Raw genomic sequence first — 27,845 nt, 5'->3', positions numbered from 1 at the left:
CACGAGTGCCAAAAAAGTGTCATTTATATAATATAAATATAATATAATGTAGGAAAGGAACAAATACGGTTTTGAAAGAATGTCTATAGTGTTTGGGCTTAGAAGTAAAGTGATCGCATGCAAGAGGATCGAATGTAAGGGATGTTTATGATAGAACCGAATGCAAGTGAAGAGTGAAAGCCTAGGAATGCGTCTGAGTGTTTAGGATACGTGATCCACCGAATGAAAAAGAGAAAATGAGTATAAAAGAAGACAGAGTGCAAGGTTTAAATAAGAGTACAAGGACGCGGAAGAGGCAGTGCGTGTTTTAGAGTCAGTCATAGGGTTTTTGAGAGATAGCGAGTGAGAGTCAGCTGAGAGTTATTAGCGCTTAGAATAGGTTTTAGCTTATAATAAATCATTTTTATATTTACATCACTGCTTATTCTATCGCCTATTCAACATTCCTACAATAGTGTAATAAAAATAAGTAAATATATTATATTATTTTATTATTATTCACTTTGCAGTATAACATAGTATAACAATATCAACTTCGTGAAAAGAGTCTACACATTTTCAATAACTGCAAAACCCAAAAATTCTGAATAAATCAGGCATAGAGTGAGTCATAGACTGTTTTAGCGTCAGTCATAGACTGTCATAGATTGTTTTAGCATAGTCATAGAATTTTTTGAGAGATAGCGAGTGAGAGTCAGCTTTTGATAGTCTTAGAATAAGTTTTAGTTTAGAATAAATTATTTTTATATTTATATTTCTGCTTACTCTGTTGTCTACCCAACGTTTCTACAATAATGTATTTATATAATATAATAGAGAATATGAAGATACTTAAATGAACTCGTTGAATTTACATTGGACTTTATTTTGATATAAAAACTGTTCAAGGAAAGAAATTGGTGGAAGAATTACGTACCTGGAATTCTGGCGAAAGAGCATGATTCGATGTTTGATTCTCGAGCACTTGGAAAGTCTCGTCGGATAATCGCCTGAATATTTGGGGGTCCATGATAAGCCTCACGTTGACAGTGCTTTTCCACCACCTGTACCAAGGCGACAACTGGTTCTGACGAAAAGAAAATTTAGTTGACCGGTATGGTAAAGGATTACACGTATATTGGCTGCCGTTCTTTTCAGGCCGGTTTAAATTATCTAGATAGTTTCAGTTGTCACGAACAAAAGACACTCTATTCGATAAATTAGACCGGAGTGGCTTCCAAGTGGCCAGGTTTCGAGCTCGCCTGATCGAAACCAGAGAGAAACTGATTCCGGGCTGTCACGTATTCACGATAATTCTTAATTAAACGTGCACCGCCTGGATTTCGATTCGACTACTCGACGGGAATTGAATTTATGCAGGTAGGAACATGGTTTTGCTTGAAATTCTTGTCCCGTGCCTGTTGAGATATTCGCTTCGAGGATATGATTTACCCTTCTTCGAAATCACTCGTGTCGTAATTTATTATTTTAAACGTTCGTGTTCGCGATATGGGGGTCAAATAGCTTCAACATTTTGACTGCCATGCATTTTTATGTGGTATACCCCTGTGGGCCATTATAAAATTTCCATTATTCTTAGGATACAATGACGAATTACCAAACAATATAGTAAAAAGAAAAATGGTGCAAATTATTAATGTCTTCTATCCAAAGTTCTCTATTTATGTACGATGTTCAAATTTTCAAAAATTGGTTGGAATAAAACAAGTAGAAATTAAAAAATTAGTATAGCCAGACCACCGGGGCCCCACTGACAAGCACCGTGAGGAGACAAGCACCGGTCACTGATGACCATCATAACAGTGAACGTGTTAACTAGCATCTTCGTTTTAACCACTTGCGGTGGCAAGAAATTCCAGGACGCGTGTGCCAGAACGGTGCAGTGTTTCTGTAACAATTGCCTAACGACGTGTATACCACGTCGTTGGCGATTCTATGACAAAAGCATTACGACGTGCGTGACACGTCTTTCCAGCGCAAGCGGTTAATCGTATATCGTATAGTTGCCAAGAAAATAATATACCGTGGAGTACTTCGGACGAAGTTTAACTTTTCTAAAACGTCAGGGTCCTAGAATATAAGAAGCTCTAATCTCTATTAAAGTATCGTATATTACCTTGATTTATTTCAAGGTTGTGAGAATATTTAGCTTTTAGGTTGATGTGAATGAGACGTGATGTGGGGTGACGAGTGAATGCGGATGGATGGCAAAACTGAAACAAAAGAAGCAGGAGTTATGTGAGCATGTCCTACCGAGGTATGGGTGAACGTTCTTTCTGTGCGACAATGCGTAATGTATAGCAATCTTGTAGTGTAGCTGGAATATTTGTTAACCCCTTGACTACGGCAGATTTTGATACGCAATGGCCATACCATACGGTAGGAATTGAGTTACGATGTGCGCCATTTTTGTGAAAACAAGCGCCATCCGTGTCAGAAAGCTAAACTACGTCGAGCGTCTATAGGCGCTCTCCGTGTCACAAACGTAAAACTTCTAAGCGCCTATAGGCGCCCACAGTAGCCAAGGGGTTAAAATGGATATTAGTAATAAATAGTGTAGGATATTTTTAACCATTATTAGGGTACGAAGGTTTAGAGGACTTAGGGGAGGCTGCTAGATGGGTTATAGAAGGTAGGGGCCAGGCCACGTGAGGTGATCCCCGCGAGGGTGACCCTTTAGAGAGCCTAACGCGGAAGGAGGAGTCTCTTCTACCCCTGAGCATTGCGTGGAGGGGGTTTTTTCCTCCTTCAAGGGAGACCCTTGCCTTCCAGATGGGCCCGTTCTGGAAGATAGAGTTTAGTTCGTTTTGAGTTGTTTTTAGTTCGCGAAGAGTTGTGCAGTTCGTTAAGAGTTATTAATTGCAGTCTTCAGGAGTTAGAGTTGGGATTAAGTCAAATCCAGTCCCTAGTCTGTGGAAATTTGGAAGCCGAGGTACTCTCCAGCATAATAGAGACTGTGTGACTCTACAATAGCTAATAACGTCGAGTGATCATTCACCAACACAATGGTGTAACTTTTTCCGTCACATCAACGACACACGCAAAATTTCTCACGCTCGTCTACGTAATCCCGAAAATACATATACATTTTTAGGTATTTCGTAATTTATCGAATATCGGTCTTTAATATCAGAGAACATTGGATCTAAGCCACGTAATGTCGAGCATAAAGCGACAGCGGAACCTACGCTGCTCCTTTTTTATAGCTTTTGTCAACCATAAGCAAGTTATAAAGGATAAAAGAAATTTCTAGCGATCCATGGATAGAACCACCTCCTTGCTTTTCAATATCATGCTCCTCTTTTTACAATTTAACTTGCCACAGTTTCCTCTTCCCTTTTTCGTCTCTTATTCTCTTCGTTACTTTGTCGTGCTTCCAGACGAGACGATTTTATAACAGCTTTGCCATGCAATAGTGGTCGAGGGCTTGGACAAGACCAGGCAAGAAACATAATCAGAAACTGACGTGTAATTTTTTGCCTGAAAACGCTCGGGATCCTTACACGATGCGACAAAATTATTTTCCCTGGATTTAGATTCTCGCGCAGTTATCAAAGACTCATTTGCGTCGTACGAATTTAATTAGCGTTATTTACGTATACGAATCCGGCGCTTTAATGGGAATCGCAGTTTCCAGTATAGGTATTAAAATTGCGAGGCTAGGTTGACACGCTTCGTTTATCGATTGACATTAATTCAAAAGCAACTTAGCATATTCTGAAGCATCCTTCGTTATTGGACTTTTGAACCTGATTTTCAGCACTTGATGCATCAACGTTGTTTAAATTTGTTAAGCCCCGGTAAAAGCAGTCTACTATGGCAATTTACAATCCACTGTGATTTCAGGAAATTTGATCACATTTTTAGATGTATCGTATCCTTTGTGCTTCAAATTTGATATTGTCGAAACTGTCATTTCATTATTTCTCAGTGATCTTATTTTTACGTTACGCTAAAGGAGAAAAATTTCTGTTCCCATTCGTTCAATTACAATTAAAGTTCATAAAGAACTTTGACATTACAAGCAGTGAACGATGCGTGCAGACGATCGGTAGAGTAAAGAGACATTATTCTTGTCGACACATAATTAAAAGTTCGTAATGAACATTCGTGGTACAGCTACATCGAGAAGCCTCCAAATTTCCAGCAAACTCCTGAATACGCGTCGTTCTCTAGCCCAATTAACTTATAATGTCTCATTCTTCGAGTTTCGCCACGAATATTCCACGGAATTTCAACCTTTTCGTTACTCACGATCACTACGCTCACCCGACATCTCACGCTCGCTGCTACGCTAAGGCACCAAACGCTAGTTGCAGATTTCCTATCGATTGGTAACTTCGGTAGAGCAAAATACGACCGTGTCGGAATTGTCCCGGTAGTGCATCGGAGGTCGGCGTATCGAAATTGTGGGAAAAGAAAAATAAAGAAAAAAGAGAGAAAATGGGGCAAAAACACGAAGCCATTTTCATACGTATCGCGATATCATATTTTTCCCTAGCACACTGAAACTTGCTGAAATTTCACTGCGCCGAATAAATTCTCTCTCATTTTCCTCGCCATTCCAGATATTTCTTGCTTATGAATCATACACCGTTTAATTCGCCCGGAAACGGATAGAACGGAGAGAAATGAACTAGCCACCGAGGAAAAAACTTTATCAATTACGCAGGTATCGTTTAACCCTTTCGCCACCGTCAGCGTCATCGCGTAGAACCCAGCGTGGTGTCAAAGGTGGAACTATTACGCGTGTATCAAGAGAAAGGTGATTGAAGTCAAATAATTCTTGATGATAATGAAGTATCGAGTTTGAACGTTCGTTCAACTAACGAGGAGAGTGCAAATCCTTCGAGTCATTGATTTCCTTTTTGATTGATCATTCGGGACCATCCTATGTAGGTTTGCAGATTTAGTCATCCAGTGCAAGAAAATGTACCATTATAAGTATGTACCATTAATGTACCAACTACATACTAACTACCGTTTTTGAGATATTTATGATTGAAGGTTTATTATTCTTAACTAGAAATTTCTTCCAAGTGGCATTGCGGCCTAACAGCAACATCTGAAAATTGCCAACAGTATGAGAATTTTCGGATATCGCCATTAGGCTACAACGGCACTTGATAAATATTCGAAATAAGTCTGTAATTAAGGCAATAGTCAATCTCTAATCATAAATGTCTCGAAAATTATTGAGTAGTTACCCTTGAACTGACCGTGACTAAATTTACAAACCTGCAAGGTTTCAAGTAAATCTATGACTCAAAGGACTTGCACTCTCCTTGTAAATCAATCAGTCGAATGATACAGAGTGTTCGTACCTATTGAACCATAGTATCAATAAGTAGTCTTTACAAGTAGCACAATTATAATGTACCGTAGTTATGTATATAGAAGGAATTATGGCAAAGAGAAAAAGGAAAGAAACTATATTCTGCTCGTTTGAACTGAAAGAATATATACTTTGTATAAATTGATATGGTGGCGAGGCCTGGCAAGGAACTAAATTGTCGCGTTATAAGATCGCTGAAACAGAGAAAGATGAAAACAAATACCGGTGCTGGTTACACACTCATCGCTGTTGCACCTCGACAATATAATTCGCGAGTAAAGGTTGAACAAAATGTAGAATTTGTATGGTTCGAAGGAATGCTTAATACTGTTTTATTCTCTAGTTCGTTCGTCTTTCATGCATAAGATTTTGGGGGTGTGGTTCCAGAGAGTGAAGAAGAATGTTTATAATTATCGGAGAAAAGCTAGTTCTCTTTAAAGCGATACATATGATTTTGACATTGGCGTCGGAAATCGAGGTAGGGTATGTATGAGGAGAAATAGCTTTAAGATAAGATATCTAATTTTGGATATAGAGCAAAATAACTGTGCAAGATATTGATAATTTTCGGATAGGAGGAGTTAGGTTTGACATTAGGACTCTTGGTACTATTCACTTGTGCGCAGTTTTTAAAGAGCAGAAAAATGAAAATAAAGAGAAAAACCATAATCATCGCAATAGCGCTTGCAATTCTTTTCTAAGAGAGCTAGGCGGAACGATATCACTTGTGTTAATTTTTGTGGTCGATGACTATAGTGACCCGTCGTTATGGAGGAACGCGCCGCCATCTTGGCGTCTTCCGCGTGGCTCTCCTCGGACGTGGGATAGAGCGTGTCTCGGCACTTTATTTCGACTCACTTGACGAGTTCCATTCACACGGCCAAGCGTTGGCACACCTGTTTCACCTCTACGTCCCGGCTTAATGTATCCGCTTCGAGGCAGCTTGTTATCTGGGTCGGCAGAGTCGTGTCGCATAAACATAAACCGCGAAAGACAGTCGTGGCGAAACTCAGAGGCCGTCGACCTAGACCTGCCTCGGAGCTAGTATGAAATGCGCGGTGTCTCTCGGGGAATTCGCTGCGATATTTTTCCCCTCGAACGAAACACTCGATAGTGCGGTGTCGCGAGCTCGAAAATTCCGCGGGAGAAACAACGGGCGTGAATAAAAGCCGCGTTTTGTCCCCGAAGGGATAGCGAGCTCGTACCTCGGGCTGAAACGAATTTCTCGACACGCCGCTGCCTTTCGGAAACGTTTCGTTCCGCGATAATTACATTTGCCGCGGTGGAAAGTCTTTTAACCCTCTGGCTTATGGCACGGGCTCACACTCGTGGCAGAGATTATAGTCGAATCGCGGTAAACGGCGGCTGCATTCGTGACACAACCGCGTATTAGCGCTGGAACGCCAGGTCACACACGCGTTCCGGTATGCATAATCTCGAATGGAACGTAGCAACCGTGTTCGATAATAATGCGATAACAATAACGATTTCGTTCCACGGTTGCTCCTGCTCTCCACGCTTAGACACTCTCTCCCTCTACCTCTCAGAGACTCTTGAAAATCTGAATTCTCATTGTCCTTTCCTCGATCAACCGTTTCGTCTCGAATGTACTCGCACGCTTTGTTTTATTTTATTTTATTTTATTTATTTTATTTATTTTATTTCTTCACCCTGGACGTGTTATTCGTAGATTTTGAAGTATTTCTTAGGGACACGGAGTCTATCCGAAATCTTAGTCCCTCGGGCCCTCGATCTAGACGTTCTTCCTTCGCGCTTGCGGCACTCCGAGGACTAGCAATTTTTCATTCGCACGTTTGTGTTTCCAGATTCAGATTTCCCGAACGCTTTTTCGAAAAATAGTTCTGAGCTCGATGTTACCTTCGTTCGTAGAATAGTAATAATCAGGTGTGAATTATGTATATCTTTATCAGTAACGTTTTGATTGACATATTTCTTCGTCTTATTTCGAAGTGGAAATTTATTCAAGCATTCGATTAAAGATTGAATCCTGAGAATTAACCAGTCAGCTGTGGCGCCCTCTTCTCAGAGTGTGTACTTATATGTGTCGCGAGGATCAAGCAATGACGAGTATAGTTGTCAAACAGAGAGTCAATTCACCAGAGCAAGGTGAATACCACACGTAGTGGTATTTTGCACTCGAACACCAATACCGCCATTCTTTTCTAATCTTTTTTTTATAACAAAATTTATAAAACGTTTTGGTCGCACTTGTATAAATTGGTTATAAAAATTGATAAATTATTTATACCCTTTATTTGTTTGCATTGGATTCTCGACTTTAATTGTATATATTTATATCGTAGTTATTTTACAATTTTAATTGCATATCGTAGTTATTTTACAATTAGAGCCCAGAATAAAAATACAAACAAATAAAAATTATAAATAATTTATCAATTTTTATAATCAGTTTATACAAGTACTACCAAAACGTTTTATAAATTCTGTTATAAAAAAAAAAGATTAAAAAGGAATGGCGGTATTGGTGTTCGACGTGCAAAGTGCCACTATACATATATAGTCTTCTCTCGTTGAGAAGATCTAATGTGAGCCAAGAATTCTTTTTCAAAGGCAGTAATTTTTGTGGGTTCCATTTTATCAAGATATCCACGAACATCACAATAGATAACAGCTATTTGTACTTCAATAGCCATAGGTACATATTGCTCCTATTTAAGAAGTTCTATTAATTTAACACCACGGTTAAGTAGTTGTTGAGTTGCAGCATCCAAATCAGAACGAAATTGTGCAAAAGCTACTACTTCACGATATTGAGCCAATTCCAATTTCATAGAACCAGCGATCTGTTTCATGGTTTTAGTTATTTGACAATATATATATATATTTTCTTTATTAAAGTCTCTTATTCCTCAAGGAAAGTATGTCTGTCTTTGAATGCTTTTCTAGGGAGACAGTGTCACTTGTGAGAGGGTATGCGACGTGGTTCGCCTAATCCCCAATTCTTATCTAATTTATATAACATTATATCTATCTTCTTTACATATAAGATATAATATAATGTATATTAGGTGAAGTAGAAAGAAAACCATTATTCTTGCATTGAATTTCATGCAAAAATAATGGATTTCTTTTTATAAATACAAATACTGGAATATTCAGGTGGTGGCCAACATTGTTAACTTACTTCGTCTTTCGTTATATTAGATGTAAAAAGAAGTTCATTATTTTTGCATTGAATTTCATGCAAAAGTAATGGACTTCTTTTTACTTCACCAAATATATAATATACATATTATCTTATTTATATAAACATTCGAATTTAGATCTAATGAACTATACCTTCATACCTTATATCCTAGGTTGCTTTCGTATACAACTAAGTGTTAACCCCTAAAAATTTTAAACATATTGAGATTTACGAATATATTTTAGTTCTCGATAAAGTTCTAATTTAAATAGCAAATGGTAACTAAATTTTAAGCACAACGAATATAGTCGTGAAACACAGCTGACTGGTTAATAGGACATGTTCTTGTTTCAAATGAAGTTATACCGTCAACGTTCGCGTTACTTAAAGCAGCGTTGCTCGTTTCGTAGCCATATCGAACGCGTCTTCGAGGTATATCGTTACGAGTCTATTATTACGCAAAAGGATGCGACACGAGAGACTGTGATATCGTCCGGTATCATCTACGATCGCGTAGAAAGTTGCACGAAATTTCGTCAGAGTATACGCTTGTATTTAGATAAGAGTGGCGGAAAATACCGGAGACTGATTTCCTTTGACTAAAGTTTCGTAATATGGACAGTAAAAATACATCAAGTTCCGAAGAAGCTGAAAGGACGTAAGTTCGCGAGCGGTGCTGATTTAAATATTGAAATACCTGCCGGAGGGTGGCGAGACGAATTTCCGTTATTCTCGAAACGCGAGGTTCATGGACGAAATATTCGTTGATTTAAATGAAACCGCGTCAGGTCTCGATGAGAACAAAGGTGGCAGATCTCGAGTTTCCGTCTGACCACCTCGCGGATCTGCAACAGGATGGATTTACCGTTGCTCGGAAGAAAGAGCCAAGCACAGGACCATTAAAGGGATTACTCGTGGCAAGAATATGCCTCGAATTTCTCGCGAGAAGCCTGTTCGTTGCTGACACGAGAAAAACTCGAAGGTTTCCGAGATTACGCCAGGACCATTTAGGGAACTTGTTACGAACGGTATTACTTAGCATTGCGCTGTATAAACCCAAATAGCGCGCAGCTAGTCTGCTAGAACGGTGAAGGCTACTTCGTGCAGCAAACTTTCCAACGACCACGTTTTTGACACGGTAATTATTTTCTTTGGCCGTGTATCCAGAAACCGAGTTCCCCCGTGCCAGAGAATAGACGAAGAGTTTGCTATCGGATTTACCGGTTGCTTAGAGACCTAATCTTTGCGTGCCAGCAGCAGTTGGCTAGTTAATTGCGAGTACTCGATTTGTCTCCTGGGACGTAACGAACAGCAGTTAAATACGTTTTATTACGACACAGTTGCGGTTTAATGTCTACACACATTCCGTGCACTCGGTCTATTCGAGAAAATCTCCACTATAAGCGAAAGCAAAATGAGATAAAATGGAAACTGTAATTTTCACGGATATTCCGCGTTTGGAAGAGATCGATACCAGGAATAAAGACGATAATGGAGAAATTATAAGATTTTATCTTTTAACACTTTCACTGACACGCCATTCTTATATGGTACGCTCAGGGGGTCAAGATAAAGTTTCCATTTTTCTTTAGAAACAATGATGAATTTTCAAACAACATAGTAAAATAAAAAAAAAATTTATTCGCTAATTTTTCCATGCACTTCATTATTATCATTGATATCTATATATTCCTCTAATTTCATTCGACAAGTATTTTATTTGACTTTTCTATAAGAGACGAAGTATTTAACACTTTGATTGACACGCCATTTTTATATGGTACGCTCAGGGGGCCACGATAAAGTTTCCATTTTTCTTAGGAAATAATGATGAATTATCAAACAACATAGTGAAATAAAGAAAAGAATTTATTCGCTAATTTTTCCATCCATTACTTTTATTATCATCGGTATCCATATATTTCTTTAATTTCTTTCGACAAGTAGTTAATTTGACTTTTCCATAAGAGACGAAGTATTTAACACTTTGACTACCACGATAAAGTTTCCATTATCCTTAGTATTCCTAAACTTTCCATTATCTAATGATGAATTATCGAACAATATGGCAAAGGAAAAGAAAATGGTGCACATTATTAACATCTTCTGTTCAAAGTTCGCTTGTTATTTAGGTTATTGAAATATTCAAAAATAGGTTGGCGTAAAACAAATATAAATTTGAAAAATTAGCACCGCTGGATGCTGATGACCACCATAGTCTGACTAAGGAGACAAGTGCCGGTCATTGATGACCACCATGGCAGTCAACGTGTTAAGCAACAAAGTTTTTGCACGTAACTTTTTACTGTAATTTACGTGCATTGTACACTACGTGTCAAGATACGTATATTGGTGCCAACTCGAGCGTGATTTTGATAGATGGAATGAAAGTTTTCGGGAATGAATGTGTCTAGATTCGAAATATATTTCCTACATAGTCGCGTTCAATAGCTGCGTACGTGTACACCATTTCTGCTGAAATGCGACGAAATTATTTTCCTCTGGCCCGAAACAATTCGTTTTTGATGATTTCGCTTTTGAAAGGCTATTAAAAGTGTCATTCTCGTTGTTCAAAATTGAATTAAATGTCAGTGAAAAATATTACCTTGCCTATTAAATAGACCATTGTAACGTAACCCAGCACCACGATGGTTAGGAAGAACCATATAGTTCCTCTTGTCCAAAGTTTCGAAATTCCAATTTTCTTTCCCTCTATTACGAAATATTGCATACCTATATTTCAACACACAGACAATGTCAATGTTTCCTAGTATAATATTTTTCATATTAATTATTAACACCGTCATATATATATATATTTTATCACTTTATCAAGTTAGGTATTGAAATTTTAATGGAAATACAACCGAGATAAAACGAGATAAAATGGTAATCTTGTTTCGCTGTCTGTTATGGCTGCTCGACTCACCTAGGAGACAAAGTGTTACCGATCCCACCGTAACGACGGAGAGTAACGTGAAGATAAGGAAATCTGACTGTATGTTTCTACGATTCGTGGGATGGCTAATCCATATCCTCAACGATTCTGGCCTGAAGGTTCCCATAAAAGTGATCACTATACAGGTCGAAAACAAGTTGAATTTCATTCGTTATTTTTTATGCAAAATCGAGTAACTTTTATCGGGTATTAACAGACATCGTGATCGGAGGGAACATAATTAAAAAATAATTCACGATTCGATTTCTTTGAAATTAATCGAAGTTTATAATTATTCAAAGAACGAAGATATCGGGAAAGGTAGAGAAGAGGGAAATAGAAACACGCGTAATTAAAATACGAAATTTTTGAATTTAAATGCTTACCATGTATAACGAGGTGTTTCGACAACGTTGAAGTGGTAACGACATAGTTCGCAATAAGAGCGACAAGATTGATTCAACCATCTTTCCAAGCAGGCCAAGTGCACGTAGGCTAGGGATCCTTTACACCTGTACAAATCGTGTTTTCATTCTAGAGAAATGTATATAGCACGTAGCCTAGTATGATCATCTTAAGAAAATAGCTGTTCGAATATTTCACGAGTTGAAGTTTTATTAATATTAATAATAATCGCGAGATAAAAAGAGCAAAGAAGAAAGCAGAACGAAATATAGGTTTGGTATAATAACATATAGCTCCTAATTGCTATTCGGTTCTATTGTTAGGACCCTAAGAATTTAACACGTTGACTGCCATATTGGTCACCAGTGTCCGGTGATACTAATTCTCCAAATTTATATTTGTTTCATTTTAACTAATTTTTGAATATTTGTACAACGTAAATAAATAGAGAATTTTTAACGTAAGACATTAATAATTTCCAATTATTTTTTTATAATTCATTATAGTGTCGTAATAATAATTGAAATTTTATCGTGGCCTCCTGAACATAGTATATGAAAGTTGCGTGGCAGTCAAAGTGTTAACCATCATTGTCATTTTAGATGATATTGGAATTTGTTATAAATTATTCTCCATTTTTCTTATAACACTGTGTGCTATTTTCATTGTCACTATCTCCTCTACTGCTTTCACCGTGGCAACATTTGCCCCCTATTATAGGAATTCCGTTCTTCTTGCTTCCTATTCTTTTCCTATCTTCTTGTTTACTTCCGTTCGTTTTCCTATCAGTATTCGCAGCTGGCTTTATACCAGCGGGATCCATTTTCTGGTTTTCTTGCGTCGCTTTTTATCGCCGGAATTTCTCTTTCCTTGGCAGATAAGTTCTCTCGTAGCTGGAATTTTCTCTAGGATCGTCGGTGGTCAGGCCGCAGCGCGGGATATGGAAATTTTTCTAAGCCCAATCTCATCCGGGTAGAGTGTATTTCAGCGAAATACTAGCGAGGAAAAGGCCACGGCCTAATAAATTACTTTCTGCTAGTGGTCCTAGATGGACACTGTCCACGGGAGTAGTTTAAACCGGAAGTAAATCCCTCAGAAATATTCACCGAGGTCAGGCAACCTCTGGGAATGATTTCTGAGAATGTGACCATTAGCGACCACTCACTGACCATACAGTGGATATCATGAAAGGTAACGAGTCTGCCAAGAGGTATGGCAAGCTTTGGGCACGCGAAATGAATTACAATTTGTTGTAGATTTAAGGTTGAGGAACACAGTGTACAGGTACTCGGTGAAATAGTGGTTCTAATTTTGAATAGAAAAAATAAGAAATATAATAGAATTGTAGAGGTACAATTTAGAGTCCGATGTTTGGAACCAAGGTAAAAAATAAAGTTCGACTCGTTTCGTGTGATTATGGCAGAAGAATGACACGCGACTGACCGCTGAGAGTCAAGAAAGAATAAACGCTTGGCCCGTGAGAGCTGTCAATTTTATATATAGGTGTTGGATGACTAATGAAAGTTTACAAAAAGTGAATGCTATTATAGCCGAGGCAAAATTTATAAAAGGTTCTATCGGAGATTTGCCGCAAGGTTTGGCATTAGGATTAGTTGATAGTAATAGTAAAATAGCTCAGTCAACTTTAGGCATTAACGATTCGTTGGCCCGTAGTGACTAGAAGGGCCTAGCTAATAAACGCAGACCAACTTCAGAGTCTAAAAACAACTAACTCGTTCCTACTTTCACTAAGGGCCAATGATCATCTTCACCCCATCAGAAACTAACATTATAAAAGCACCTACAAAATTCGCGAAATGCCAGTTTTTTCCTCTTCGCCGATTTATATTTTTCCGACATAGCTTTGTTGCTAGAACCCGTACTGTATATAGAAATCCGGGTTCCAACATCGGTTCCAAACGTTGTAGATGCCATAAAACTAAAGAGACAATGTATAACATTGTCTTTCAACACAATCCTTTGTGAAAAATACTCGGTAATTATTGTATTATGGGTTCTAATAGTAAAATAACTACGATATATTCTCTGTTGAAGTCTTATTTCTGACGAAAGGTATATTTGATGACCGACTCCTGAGGTAGAAATCGGAAATCGACATGTTTATAATGCAAGAAATAATTTATACTGCAATTCTAGCTAGCAAACGCGAAAATTTTGCTGCTCGCGTCCGCGTAATGGCGTCGTCGAATCACTTTTGCGTATGCAGAAATCAGATATCAGAGTCAGAGTTGTATACGCACACCTGATATATTTCCATCGACGGATCGGAGATTGATTCGCTATCGCGTTCTACGAATGCGTGGAAATTCGTTTTATAAAACTGCCCGTGCATTCATCACCGGCCGGAATCCAACCCGGCCCGATCTTATTTCCTTCTGGTCGTTCAGGCACCTTATATTTCACAGTAACATTTGAATGAGAAACGAAGTTCGGTAAGTTTGAAAATTACGTTGACAACCGGTTCAGCGAAGAGATTCGTAGCCGACTTCTTACGTTTCATATTCTACCTTCTTGTGATAAAATCGGGTTAATAAGTCAAAAGGAACTTTTACTCTTTGTTGAAAATGAGATACGTCTTAAAGTATTTACAAAAATCAATCTCTTAAGGGAAGTGGATATGTCTTTGAACTATGCGTTGAAGGGGTTCCGGAAACGCGTGAAGTGTTTACTGTAGATTGGAATTAGGGGACCAGGATGAGCTACAATTTCATACCCTTTTTCATCGCTCCAGTTTTGTCTCTCCCTGCGTACAGTTAGAATACAGAAGATATAACTTTCCAAGATAGAATGAAGATAATTATTGTTGCGGCCCTCTTTTTCATCGCTCCAGTTTTGTCTCTCCCTGTGTACAGTTAGAATACAGAAGATATACCTTCCCAAGAAGAGAATGAAGATAATTATTGTTGCGGCCCCAGGACCGAATGTTCCAAATTAAGTGGAGGACTGTTTATGTCCTTATTGCCAGCCTCCCTTGATTCGTGTACACTCGTTAACACCTAGTCACCACTTGAGTGAACCTTAGCAAGGATCAATAAATCGCCCATAAGACGATAGGCATAAGGACCCAAATAGTTTAAACATCCACCACCACCGAAAGACGTCGAAGCTAACACACACCCCCAATATTATTCACAACCAATAGGAGGACACACACCCACCACTTACGTTTCACACCAACCGATCAGTAGACATACGAAACTTATAAAACCACCGAGACAGCAGTCACGAGAGAGTTCTTCTAAAAATCCCAAGAAGACAAGACAAGCATCACTACCAGACAGTCATGACAGACCCACGACGATTAACTCAGCACGAGAGACAGTCACGCATCGGGACTCTTTAGTTCACCCCTAACCATGTCTCGCTCTATTAATTTAGAGTAGGACGCATCCCAGTAACAATGTCACATCCGTGTAAACGGGCCTTACATCCTCGCGAAACTCCCACCGTGAAAGTTGGGGACAATAGTTATAAACAATCATAGTTACCTCTTTTTACCTATAATCCCACTACTCTTGATTATATTTTATATTTGTCGATGGTATAAAATAAACGGAGGTTTGAGGTCTTCTGTGATGCATACTGCACACGGTGAACTGCCAAAAAGGGTGTCCCTTCGAACCCTTGGGCAAGGTTTCTATAGACTCTGTGACACCAGCCCATTGCGTCAATTAACCCAGCTTCGAGGAACCATCCAGCTCACGAATTCTCCTCGAAGCAAAGATAGATCCCGATGATGCAGGGTGATGCTATTCAAATAAAGATCCCACATATTCTCCTATATTCTTTTCCCCGTTTTCTAAAATTCTTTTACCCTTTTCGTGATTCCGCCGCTGATGCAAATTTCGCGCAACGGAACGCCTTTGATCGTTCGAACATATTTCTCGAGTTATTTATCCCCGTGCACCGGATCCACCACGTGAGACCACCCCTTTTAACACGATTACCCGCACCGCAGGTGTTAAAATTACGCTGCTACGTGGTTGCCGTTTCGTAGCTCGGTGGAACGCATCTCATTCAACTTCTCCGGAAGCGTGTTTGCCTACTTCAGCAGGCTAAGGCTGAGCTTTCAAGCGAGCGCCCACCAAAAGACACCGTCGAGTAAGCTGAATCGTGTAAAGTCTGCAAAATTTATACTTGCCATAGTTCGAACGGACTTCGTCATCCGCGTTCGAAGCCACGGCCTACGCGGATACGAAAAGACCAGACGTGCTTCTGTTTTGCTAGGCAAATTTACCGTGTAAGCAGTTCTAGCGTGTGTGCATGGAAGATACGAAGTTGACTGAAACAACGGATGTCTGGCTCGAAACGGGGACGGAATTGCGATTTTTCTGGACACTATTAGCGAACGCGAGGAATAGTCTATGGAATTATAATACTCGATGGAATGTTTTCAATTATAGTAATTAATCGCGAGATCTATGAGTTCGCGTTGGACGATTTTTATGTAGCACAACGATAAGTTATTTCAATGTTAAATTAAAACGGTACTTGTTTTTGCCTTTGCAATGTTCAAATCAATAGTAACAAGCAATAAGTAGACAGTATTCGAAAAAATTAAGCGTATTGCGTTTCAAAAATAATATACTTGTGTTTCCTCGAGTTTGCTTGGATTGGTTAAAAGTGTAAGTTAATGGAGGGAAAATAGAGTTTTTTTATTGGACGTGGGTGTGTCGGTGTTTGAACTGTCAAGGAGTGGGAACTGTCAGGGGCTGGTAGCTGTGAAGGAGTGGGAACTGTCAAGGAGTGTGAACTGTCAGGGAGTGGGAACTGTCAGGGAGTGGGAACTGTCAGGGAATGGGAACTTTCAAGGAATGGGAACTTTCAAGGAGTTGGAACTGTCATTGGCTGGGAACTGTCATTGGCTGGGAACTGTCATTGACTGGGAACTGTCATTGACTGGGAACTGTCATTGACTGGGAACTGTCATTGACTGGGAACTGTCATTGGCTGGGAACTGTCGAGAAGTGCGAACTGTCAAGGAGTGGGAACTGTCAAGGAGTGGGAACTGTCAAGGAGTGGGAACTGTCAAGGAGTGGGAACTGTCAAGGAGTGGGAACTGTCAAGGAGTGCGAACTGTCAAGGAGTGGGAACTGTCAAGGAGTGGGAACTGTCAAGGAGTGGGAACTGTCAAGGAGTGGGAACTGTCAAGGAGTGGGAACTGTCAAGGAGTGGGAACTGTCAAGGAGTGGGAACTGTCAAGGAGTGGGAACTGTCAAGGAGTGGGAACTGTCAAGGAGTGGGAACTGTCAAGGAGTGGGAACTGACAGGGACTGGGAACTGACAGGGGCTGGGAACTGACAGCGGCTGGGAACTGACAGGGGCTGGGAACTGTCAAGGCAGTTGCCTTTCGGTAGTCAATGGCGTGAATTATAAGTAGGTATCCGTCCATCGTCTTGGTGGATCTGTCGCACGTGAGTCCAATCTGTCAGTTCTGGTAGGTGTAAATTTTCCGTGCTTTGCATTTAAATACATGGCTTAATCTTCTGAGCGGGCAGAGAGGCACTTAATTCGTGGAATGAAGTAATTTGAAATTCAGTATTCACTGGATATGATTATTTATAAAATCCAACAGCCTGAAGAATAAAGCTAATTTCATAATTTTCACTTTCGTTGCATTGTCAATTAAGTCCTAAAATACTGTAAAGTAATAATCCCAATTGCATTTCTCGCAGCGTTTATTCATACGATCGCGTTTCTCGATCGACGATTAAAGGTATTTTTTAATTAAACTCGTCCGTATCCCGCTCGTTTTCAAAAACAGGTAACGTATAAAGGAAATTAATTATAATCCAATATAGGAGAGAGGGAGAGAGGGGGAGAGAAAGGTATTCCAACACACATAGAGATCGTTCGTTTGAAACGCGAATAAATTATTTTTTACTGCAAAAGTGCGAAGCCCAATTCGTATTTACGTTACAGATCGTATATTACTTGTTCGCGTTGTTTATTGGACTTAATGAATTACTTTTTCATTCAGAAATGCTATCTCTTAATAAACAATCTCTAAACCATGGCCATATTCCACGGTTCGCGCAAAATACCGTGAAGAGAATTTTAAATATACGTTTCATTAGCTTCTCTCTGTGTTCGTATTTTCACGACTTTAGCGAATTTCGTGTCATCGTTTGAAGGATTTTTATCATTCGGGTTTGTTTAAAGAATTATCCTCGTTGTTCGGCCCTGTATGGAGCCGATGCGAAAGCAGTTTAAAAGGAGGAAAGAAGGAAAGAAGGAATTTCTACATTTCGCCGGATTTGCTTCACGTAGGAAACGTTTCTATTAAATTTCTGCGTCCTCTTTTATAGCTCTCAATCTCCTCGTAGCTTGCTCTCTTTTGATAACCGAGGTTGCTTTATTGCCGGATGTCTATTTTCTACGCATACTTAATATCTTTTTAAAGTTCTCCACGCGTGGTACACATTGCTGTCGTTTCTTCATTTTTAAAAAAACTTGTGAAGCCGCATAATCATGAATGTAAGGTAATCGGTTAATATAACGTTAGGGATTTTAGAAATATTTTTTCTCGAACCAAGGTAGGTCATGGATTTTGACAATAGTTGAGGAAACATTCTAAAGAATCGGAGAGACATAAATTTACCGTAATTGGATGTAGACAGAAAAGAAAGGTAAAGAAGTTCAGCTAGCGAAACATCGGACTTCTTTCGGACGAAAGAAGATAAGGGCTTTCAAAACCGAGACAAAACGTACAAAGATTGGGTTCATAACGGCGATGCAATACATTTCCTGAACTTCGTTACAGTAGCAAGTGTAACAAAGTTGAAAGACTAATTGACTCGGCACGATGCATTTGTATAGCGAAGCGTGCGCCACTTTTGCACAACTTTGTCTAACTACTTCGTCTAACTGCTGCAGAAACGTGTATTAACATGTTTCTTGAAGTTTCGGTAACTTTAATTCTTATTATTAATTAATGTATAAATCAAGCTTCCTACGAATTAACATCACCCGGTAAAATTTCGATGGGACAATGCTAAATACAAACTTAATTTATGTGCAGTTTATATATATAAAAATACTGAACAAAATTTACCCTAGATAAAGAACGCTCATCCCTGTCTCGTAATTCGCTTCGCCAATACTTTAACCTTAAACAGCCGCCATCGAATAAAGGCTAAATAGTATAATCTAAATAGAATTCGTAACAAGTGAAAATATAGTAATTCCAGTATTTAATTCCAAAATGGACGCGAGGAAAGCGAAATTTTCCTATTTATATCAAGTACACGAAAAGAAAGCAGTTGTCGAATTGTGTTCAGTTGTCGAACACTTCTCTTTATGAATTCTTGTGCCTTCTATTAGCCTCCATAGCAATGTTAATACGGACCTGGTCCACCACACATGGTTAACGATGTTGTAAATTTTATTTCAAGGACAGGGACTCGAGTTACCATTTTATTGCATGCCTTTCTTGCTACCAGTAGTGCTTTTACAGATGTAACGTGAGTGTTTCAAACTGGAAATATTAACCTTTTACTAACGGGATGGTCCGAAGTTAACCTACCACGGAGCAAAGTTGCTGTCACGATAGGCATTTCAAATTGTCAGTGCACATTTCTGCCTAGTCGTTATTTTCGTTGACAGCACACCAAGATGTAAATAGCGACGCGTTGACGTGAGACGCATATATGCGTCCATAGTCCGCAAAGGGTATATAGGAAGTCGGATTTTCATCGCTTATCTCTTCATTCGCTTTCCTTTGTAAAGCCAACCAAGTTAAGCCTGTCATTGGGAACCCAATTCCCAGACCTATCAAAATCAATCTGCACATCGAAGAAAGAGATATATAGCCGCTTGTCTTGTATACATGTCGGATCCAATTCTAATCTAGACATAGCTAGGGATCAAAGACAGCTCCTGTGGAGCGTCCATTGGGATCGAGCTAATCTCAGTGACGGATCGCGTAAGCAGATCAAGGTGCACGTGCGTGTTCCTAGTTAAGCTCCACCTAGCGAACAAGCCGCGTATCCGAATTCCTTTCCTCCGGATCGCTTCGCTTCTTCGTCGTTACCTAACTCCGGGTCAGATAATCCAGGATCGCGCGTAAACGCGTCTGTTATGCGAACGTGGGATAAAAGGAATCGCTTTCGCGAAGTAGTGAAACACGGAAGCGTGACGATTGCTAACGCGACGAAGTTGTAGAAACTCGGACGAGAAGAAATGGGTCGCGCAATGGGTCGAGTCGTTCTACTGGAATTCTCACGAGGACCACGCAGGATGAACTAAGCTCCTCGCCGTTAGCTTTGGGAGTTGCGAAATGGACAAGTGTAAGAATATATAAGATTAGGCGAGCTCCGGTTACCGATAAGGTAACAATGATAACCGGAGTCTCAAATCGAAGCGGCGATTCGCTTGATTCGCGATCAATGAACAAAGGAGGCCCGTCATTGAAAGGGTAGGTCGAGAAGCGTACGGGGACAGTTCTTGGGCAGTTCTTTGAGAGGAGTTATTCTGAGATCGTTTATAGGAGAGACGAAAACGTGCGTACCTCATAGCGAAAAGAAGAATATCGAATAGGCTACCGAGAGTTAGACTTGTGACCTAGCCCTCACTTAGTAAACCCCTTACACAAGGTTGTAGAAGACACGGGAAATGAACGGCAGGGGGGTGGCGAATGGCAGGTGGCCGAAAGGAAAGGGGTAAAAACAGGGAGAAAGCAGACATCGAAAAGTGAGGAAGGTCGGAAAGGGAAAAAGGTGGAAGCAAATGGGTGGAGGGTGACGGCGCGTCGCTGAGACTTTTATTCCAGCATCAAAAACACCACTGGGTGTCTCGCTCGGCTGTAACGTGGCGCCATGGCGAGATGAAAATTGTGGAACCCCGGGACGAGTTCTCGATTCGATTAAGAAGGGTTAGCCATTGTCGCGGGGTCGTAAGGTTGCGGTTAGCAGGCGGTTTTGGAAATGGAGGGTAGCAATTGAGAGAAGAGGGCGATGTCGGCCCTATAACATCGCATCGGAACGATTTATCGCGATAAAGGATAATGCTAATAGATTTATTTCGCGAGTACCGTCGCTGCTGTTGAAGCGAAAGAGGAATGATTCTAATTTTAACCCCGCAATTGCGTTTTCCTTTCCTTCGTGTTCCTGTCTCTCTCTTTCTGTAAAAGAATCTAATTCCGAGCGAAAGAGGGTTGTTGCTGAACGAGGGCCAAGAGAACAATTTCCACTGCTTCGTTCACAGCTCATCCTCGGTTTCTCCAACGTGTAATCACCTTTGTTTAAAAACGAGTGTATTAATATTCAGCGTGGTTATCGCGATTGTTCAAAGTGACTTAAGTTAATCGTGACAATACCGAGAATATTTCAAGAAACTCTATGTCTTATCTGATTATATTAGCATTACATTGGAATTGGCTGATTCTAGCGACGTGACAGCCGGATATTAACCCTTTGCACTCGATGATATTTTGGCTAAAAGAGGGTTGGAATTCAAAGATTTTCTGCTATAGAGCTAACGATATTTTTCCGAGCAGTAAATAGGAAATCTATACAGAGGACCAAGTTCTCACCCTTGCTAATAGATGTGTTCCTGGTTGAAGGAGGTTCGAGGAGTTTCTTGCAAGTCCCTATGCCAGCTAAGTATCCCTGGTCTAAGGCGGGGCCTGCTAGAAGGAAGCCTTACTGCTGAGACCAGTAGCAGACCCGGGACGAAACGCATCCCTTCCTTTTCCTGCCATCCTTCTACCTGCTATCAATACCACCAAGCCAGCACCATAGGACACCAGCCGCTCATATGCAATTACAGAAGACAACACACAGTTCGTAAGAAGAGCTCCATTGCAACGCATCAAGGGTACTTGTGACCAGCAGATTTTCAATTATATATAAAACCCCTGTGGGCGGTACCCCCACATTTATAATAATTAACATGTAGAATTATTTGATTTCGATACCTCTCACACCGTTACATTATCTTAAATTTTACATATTAATTAATATCGAATGTTGTTGAAGTCAGTCAATCGCAGAGATCCTCGTGTGGCAGTGGTGCTGCTAGGGAGGGTAGGAAAAGGAAGGGACGTGTTTCGTCCCAGGCCTGTTAGTGGACTCATCGGTGAGCCTACCCTACCAGGCCCTGCCTTAGACCAGAGATACTACAGGTAGCACAGGAACTTCTATCGACGGAAGTCGAGGCTTCACCGTGGACTTGCGAGAATGTCCTCGAACCTTCTTGACGAAGGAATCCGCCTATTGGGCAGGGTGAGAACTTGGTCGCTACATACCACTCGATTCGCAGTTATTGGCCAGGGTGTGAATGATGATCGCTACATGGATATTCGAAATTTTATCAAATGACAACTGAAAGGTACCTCTCGAGTGCTTATAGAATATCTTAAGATAAAAGATATTTTAATCGAAATTTTATCAAATGACAACTGAAAGGTACCTCTCGAGTGCTTATAGAATATCTTAAGATAAGAGATATTTATAGAGTTAAGATATTTCTCTCGACGTCAATGACACCGTATACAGGTGACATGTCAATGCATTTATATATCCCTTAGAAATAATTGAAAATTGACTTTGTATCTGGATGATACAAATTCAATGACAGAGTCTCGCTAAGCAACGCACCTCAGCTTCAGCAGCTCTGCTTTAAATGTTCGAGATATTAAAGAGGCTTAGTGACAGTAAATTGGTAACTAAGCGACAGTTAACGAACCTGGTTCAAATACGAAATTAATAAGCAATCTCTCTCGTCTTGTTACTTGCTGTTGCTATCTATAGCTAGCTTCGAGTTGCAGACGGTTTTGAATATTGGCGACGTCTACGGTGATGTTTCCGCACGAATAGAGACTGTCGCTTGATACACTGATTTACTCTACATCGCTCGAAGCAATTATAAATAAATCTTTAGGAAAACGTGAGGGAATATGAACCACTGCGAAGGACGAGAGAACGAAAACGGTTGATCCTAGTCGACGCCCAATTGCAGGAAAAGGAATGTTTGGCACTAGACTGGGTGTCATTTATAGAATACGTATTCTCGAATATTTAAAGTCGCTTAACCACTCCTTATTTTCTTCTTGTCAACCTCCTTTCGTCGTTTCTGACACGAACGAAAATACCATTCCGTCGAATTTATCTTTGATTTCCTACCTTAGTCCAGATATGGTTAATTGGCGTCCATCTGCCTTTTCACCTTTTGAACTCCAGTCCGATGTACTATGCGTGGCTGAAAAGAAGTCATCTCGTTAGATTGCGGGGCAAGAGAGGTATTCCACAAGTAATACCCATTCTTCTATGACACTCCCAAAACTGCTACCTCCAAGTTCGGTAACGTGATTCGTTAACATAGGCGTAAGATATCCGTAAAATTCTTACACTCGAATAATAGAAGACGCAATTGAAGACCTAGGATTGGAAATACACAACAGTGAGTCGGATAGGGAATCAGATGACAATAGCTCGGAAGATTTATAAGGTAAAGGAGCACAAAAGTAATAATAATTAACATCATTTATGAAAATTGATTTAAAATTTAAGATGTATTTTTTATAATAAATTAATTATGTAATTGCATCATACTAGATAACCGTTTAAAAAAATCATACGATGCAACATAAATATAAAAAATATGTGTACAGTACAGCACGTTTGCTGCGTAATGCAATGAAAAGTTAATCGAGATGCTAATTAGTAATTAGTAATTGCAAATAATCACGTGTTCATCGGAAGAATCTGAAGTTAATATGCTTTTGGGATGAGTCTACGCTCTTGCATCTATTTGTTGCGTCTGTCTCGCTTTGTCTCGTTGCTTCGTTCGCTTTCTTTGTCACATGTTGTTCTATGACCGGGCTAATAGGAAGGGATTAGTTCTGCCAATAATGGAAGCGATTTATTCTACTTCTTCTATGACGTTAGAATGATTGAGTTAGTGGAGATTCGGTCTTACTCTCGCTTTGTCTCGTTGCTTCGTTCGCTTTCTTTGTCACATGGTGTTCTATGACCGGGCTAATACGAAGGGATCAGTTCTGCCAATAATGGAAGCGATTTATACTACTTCTGCTATGACGTTAGAATGTTTGAGTTGGTGGGGATTCGGTCCTATAAGTTTCTCGGATGACTTCTTTTCAGTCACGCATAGTACATCCAATTCTCGCCTAGACTTATTTTCGCGTGAACATTGCTAGGATTTGCAAATATTTTACCATATTTTATCGCATTATTTAGATTAACTTTCTGAAATTTAGTTCTCCCGTCGGTTCGCGTGACGAAACGTAACGATGCGGTTTAAGATACGCGATTAACGTATCAGCAAGCCTGTTTGACGTGACTTAGTATCGTGAAAATACGCGTCCGTAAAATGTATACGTTTATCGGCAAACCTGCATGTCATCCAATTCGATACATTTGTGCGTATAATCCTGGAAGGATTTATCCGTACCAATAACGATTGGTCCCGGCGTCGAAGTGTTTGACACCTGTTTGACTTTTGTCTGAACAAACGATGGTATAGTAATTTTGGTCCGCATCCTAGAATCGCGGAAAAATTAATTCATTTTCTAAATTTTCGTATCTGTCGAAACGATTGCGTTAATTTAAATTGCATGTCGAATAATCGTCATTCTTCCATCATTAAAGCCGAGGAATAGGCGAAGTTCATCAAATAGTTGAGAAAAACGGATTTATCGTTAAGAGAATAATCTCATTTAAAAAGGTAATATTTTTCAGGATTACCAGCCTCTATATTTCAGGATTATTCGCAATTTTCTTTCACCTGTATGGTTAATCGAAAACGAAAAAGAAGAAAATATTTTTTCGGTATAAATATGGCTATAGCCTTGACAGATTTGCCTCAAAATATTAAATACTAAAAATTTGATAGCACTGAAAAGCCAATTGCTATCGGCTTTTCGTATTTTTTTTCTTTTTTTCCCTTTATACGTAGCGAGGTGAAAAAAATAGTAAAGAATATCGGATTCCGGAAATCCTAGTTGGATGATAACGTGGCAACCATTTGGAAAAATGTGCTTCGGAGAAAATGGCGTTCAATGTTTTTCGTACAAATATGTATATTTACGTTTGATCCACTGATCCAGGATTATGTTTCACGAATTTACAAACTGCACTTTACACTTGCAATTTTAAAACCAAGTTTACCAGTTTGCATAAACGACATATCGCTTTTGCATAGCTTACAAATCACTGAAAAGGATATTATGCAGAATAGCAGGAAAAATTTAGGATACGAGACCGAAAGTTACGAAGATTATAACATGGTTAATTTTGCGAATTCAGCTATATCCGTTGGTAGAAGTATTTGCGGGGGTACTTATGTATTTTCCAGGAAAGAGATAAAATCGAAATCGATTCTTTTATATACATTCTAAACGGGAATATTCGTGTACTATGATGAGAGAAAAATAGCGTTTCGATGGAACACTGAAATATCGAGTTAGAGAACGTTTGAATCATTGATACAAAATAAATTCTCTGCAACCATAATTTTTGTTTATGAAAGTGAATAATTATTACATGACCAGGACCTGATAATCGCTACAATCGAATCGTCTCTATCGTACCAATAGCAATAATAGATTAAATAACGAATTAATCTCGATAAAGTAATAATTAGGGTTTATGTGTCTTTATTATATACTCGCACGGTATTAAAATATAACAAAATCAGATTAAATTTCACCCCTGCCTCTTTTACGAGGAAAATACTAATACACGGAGGAATCACGTTAAATATAAATTTGCTTTTGCATTTGATATTTTAGAAAGGAAAATTTTTGGAAATTTTCCACGGGATCAGCGTATTAAAAAGTTCCCGTTAATGAAACTCGACTTTTCTGCTGAAATTCAACCTGCCGCATTCGTACACCCCTGTAATTCGAGTTTCGCTGGATTTCGCGAGACATTAAATCACGATCGAACGAGACCGGAAGGGGGGAGTTAAATTTAAGCACGACCTCGAAATAGATAGCCCCGGCCGCATTTAACTTGGGGAAAATTTTGATTGAAAAAGTGTCGAACGGATATCTGACGAGATATCGGGGTCACGATCTCGCGATTATCCGCAGTTTAATTGCGTTCACGGTGAATCGACGTTCATTCTTTCGGTCATGTCACGCTTGACACGTGGTACCCCTCGAAACGAACCTGGCTGTCTCGTCTGTACCTACAGCGACTTGATATAAACAATTACGTAATTACGAAAGAGAGTCTTTGAATTTCGAGCAACGTCACTCCGATTTAATGTTAATGGGATGCCATGGTAATTACTTGTCACGGAATAACCGCTACTTAATCGACCGGCGCGAGGATTAATTAGCATTCTGCGGCTAGGAATTTTAGTTACAAAATTGTTTGCTTATCCCGTTATACTTAATATTAACGTGCGACCATGCAGTGAGTTTTCTATTTTAAAAGCATGCTTAACGAATTTACTCGATTACGCGGTATCTACGTGAACGATCGGATTAAATTTTCTTTCATCGGAATTTTATTGCTCGTCGCAACGTAGCCCGGGTAATTAAACGTAGAATATTCCCGTGTTATTCGCGAGCAATTTTTCCGAGTACTCACTGGCGTCCACGGCCTCGAAGAGCATTTAAGATCGTGACGGTGAACGCCGAAACGTGGATGTAATATCTCGAATATCTCTTGTCACGATATCGGTTAATTAGACTCGGTACATTTTAATAAGCCGCGTAATTAATTTTCAAATAAATCGAGGTACGCTGCAGCTTGTGTAATTATTGTTGTTAATAATATTAATAATTATTAAATGCTATTATTGTTATCCATGAGTTAATACCCTTTGCTTGGAGGAAACAAAATTGGATAAAGTGGTATTTAAATGGATTAAACGATTAATGGTTTGCAAAATATATCGGGGGTACTGCTCCCTTATATTCGTTGGATTTATTTCCATTTCTTCCCTTAATTCTTTCGTTTTTTAATTTTACAGCGTTTAAAGATTGACGATATTTTGTTTATTTTTTCTTTCCTCTTTTTCGATTTTTCAATTTTTCTGTGTGTCAACCGGTCAAGGGTTCATGGCGATGATAGCGTTAGTAGAACTCAAAGGTAATTGCCTTAAAATAGGAATGCACGTATGCACGATATATCGGTATTTTATATCGTTCATAGATATCGAAAATTTCTCCAATAATGTTTTTCACACGTTTTTGCTTCGCTTTTAATGTCCGATAACAATATTAATCGTAATTATATTAGCAGCTTGCAAACACAGCGCTAAAGTACGGGAATAATTACGTACACATCGTAATATTAAAGCTACCTTTACGATACTTTTTTCGAAGGTCGGGAGCGGTTTTTGTCTTGGTATAATTATTTATTACAAAATCGACAAAATAAAAAATGTAATATCCATTTAAACTTATCCACGTACCTATTTCTTTGCGTTTAATTCGACTACGATCGATAAATACGATTTCAAAATCTCTGACCGATGGCTCCAGATTTGAAATCAGAAATTTTTCCTCGAAGACACATAATCATCGACTCTAAAACCCCCTTTAAGGACTTTAGAGATTTCTCGAACTTCCTCGTTCGAGGTTAACGAATTCGAAAATTTGTATCCATCCTTGGTTCGAATACCGTCGTTAGTGACAGTATGGGGAAATTCTCGCAAAAGTCCCTAGCGTCTGAACCGACAGGAAAGACCATAGCACGCATGATCCGGATGAACACCGCAAAAGGGACCAACCGATCAATTAATCGATGATACATTTACCTACAAGGTGAAACGAGCGGCTCCTTGGACGTGTTTGTGTGACATATCCGGCAGACAATGGAGCCAACCGAGACCAGGCTGCGGGTAAGCCGGTGTTGTTGGCCAAGCCCGAGAGACATTTGCTGGGTGTCGCAGTCATTTAAATTGCAGGACGAACCCTCGGGAATGGTGACCGGTAGCATCGGGATGCCGTGCTCGTGATCCAAGTTCACTGCAATCGAAGAGAAGGATACACACGAGTCGGT

The 27,845-nt window shown here is 39.5% G+C and overlaps 1 protein-coding gene across 1 annotated transcript; it reads right to left on the bottom strand.

The window, feature by feature from the left end:
* Nucleotides 1–437: 437 nt before the first annotated feature.
* LOC108552270 (E3 ubiquitin-protein ligase MARCH3) lies at nt 438–27,782 on the bottom strand. Its single transcript, XM_017906731.1, has 6 exons — nt 27,601–27,782; nt 11,829–11,954; nt 11,434–11,555; nt 11,110–11,237; nt 917–1,066; nt 438–446 (listed from the first exon to the last, which is right to left on the bottom strand). The coding sequence occupies exons 1-6, from the start codon at nt 27,780–27,782 to the stop codon at nt 438–440; spliced, it is 717 nt and encodes a 238-aa protein (XP_017762220.1).
* Nucleotides 27,783–27,845: the final 63 nt, after the last annotated feature.

Source organism: Eufriesea mexicana, unplaced genomic scaffold, assembly GCF_001483705.2.
Source record: "Eufriesea mexicana isolate 0111107269 unplaced genomic scaffold, ASM148370v2 scaffold5826, whole genome shotgun sequence".
Taxonomy (NCBI): domain Eukaryota; kingdom Metazoa; phylum Arthropoda; class Insecta; order Hymenoptera; family Apidae; genus Eufriesea; species Eufriesea mexicana.
The sequence above is the reverse complement of the archived record's forward strand: the minus strand, read 5'-3'. Positions and strand labels throughout refer to the sequence as shown.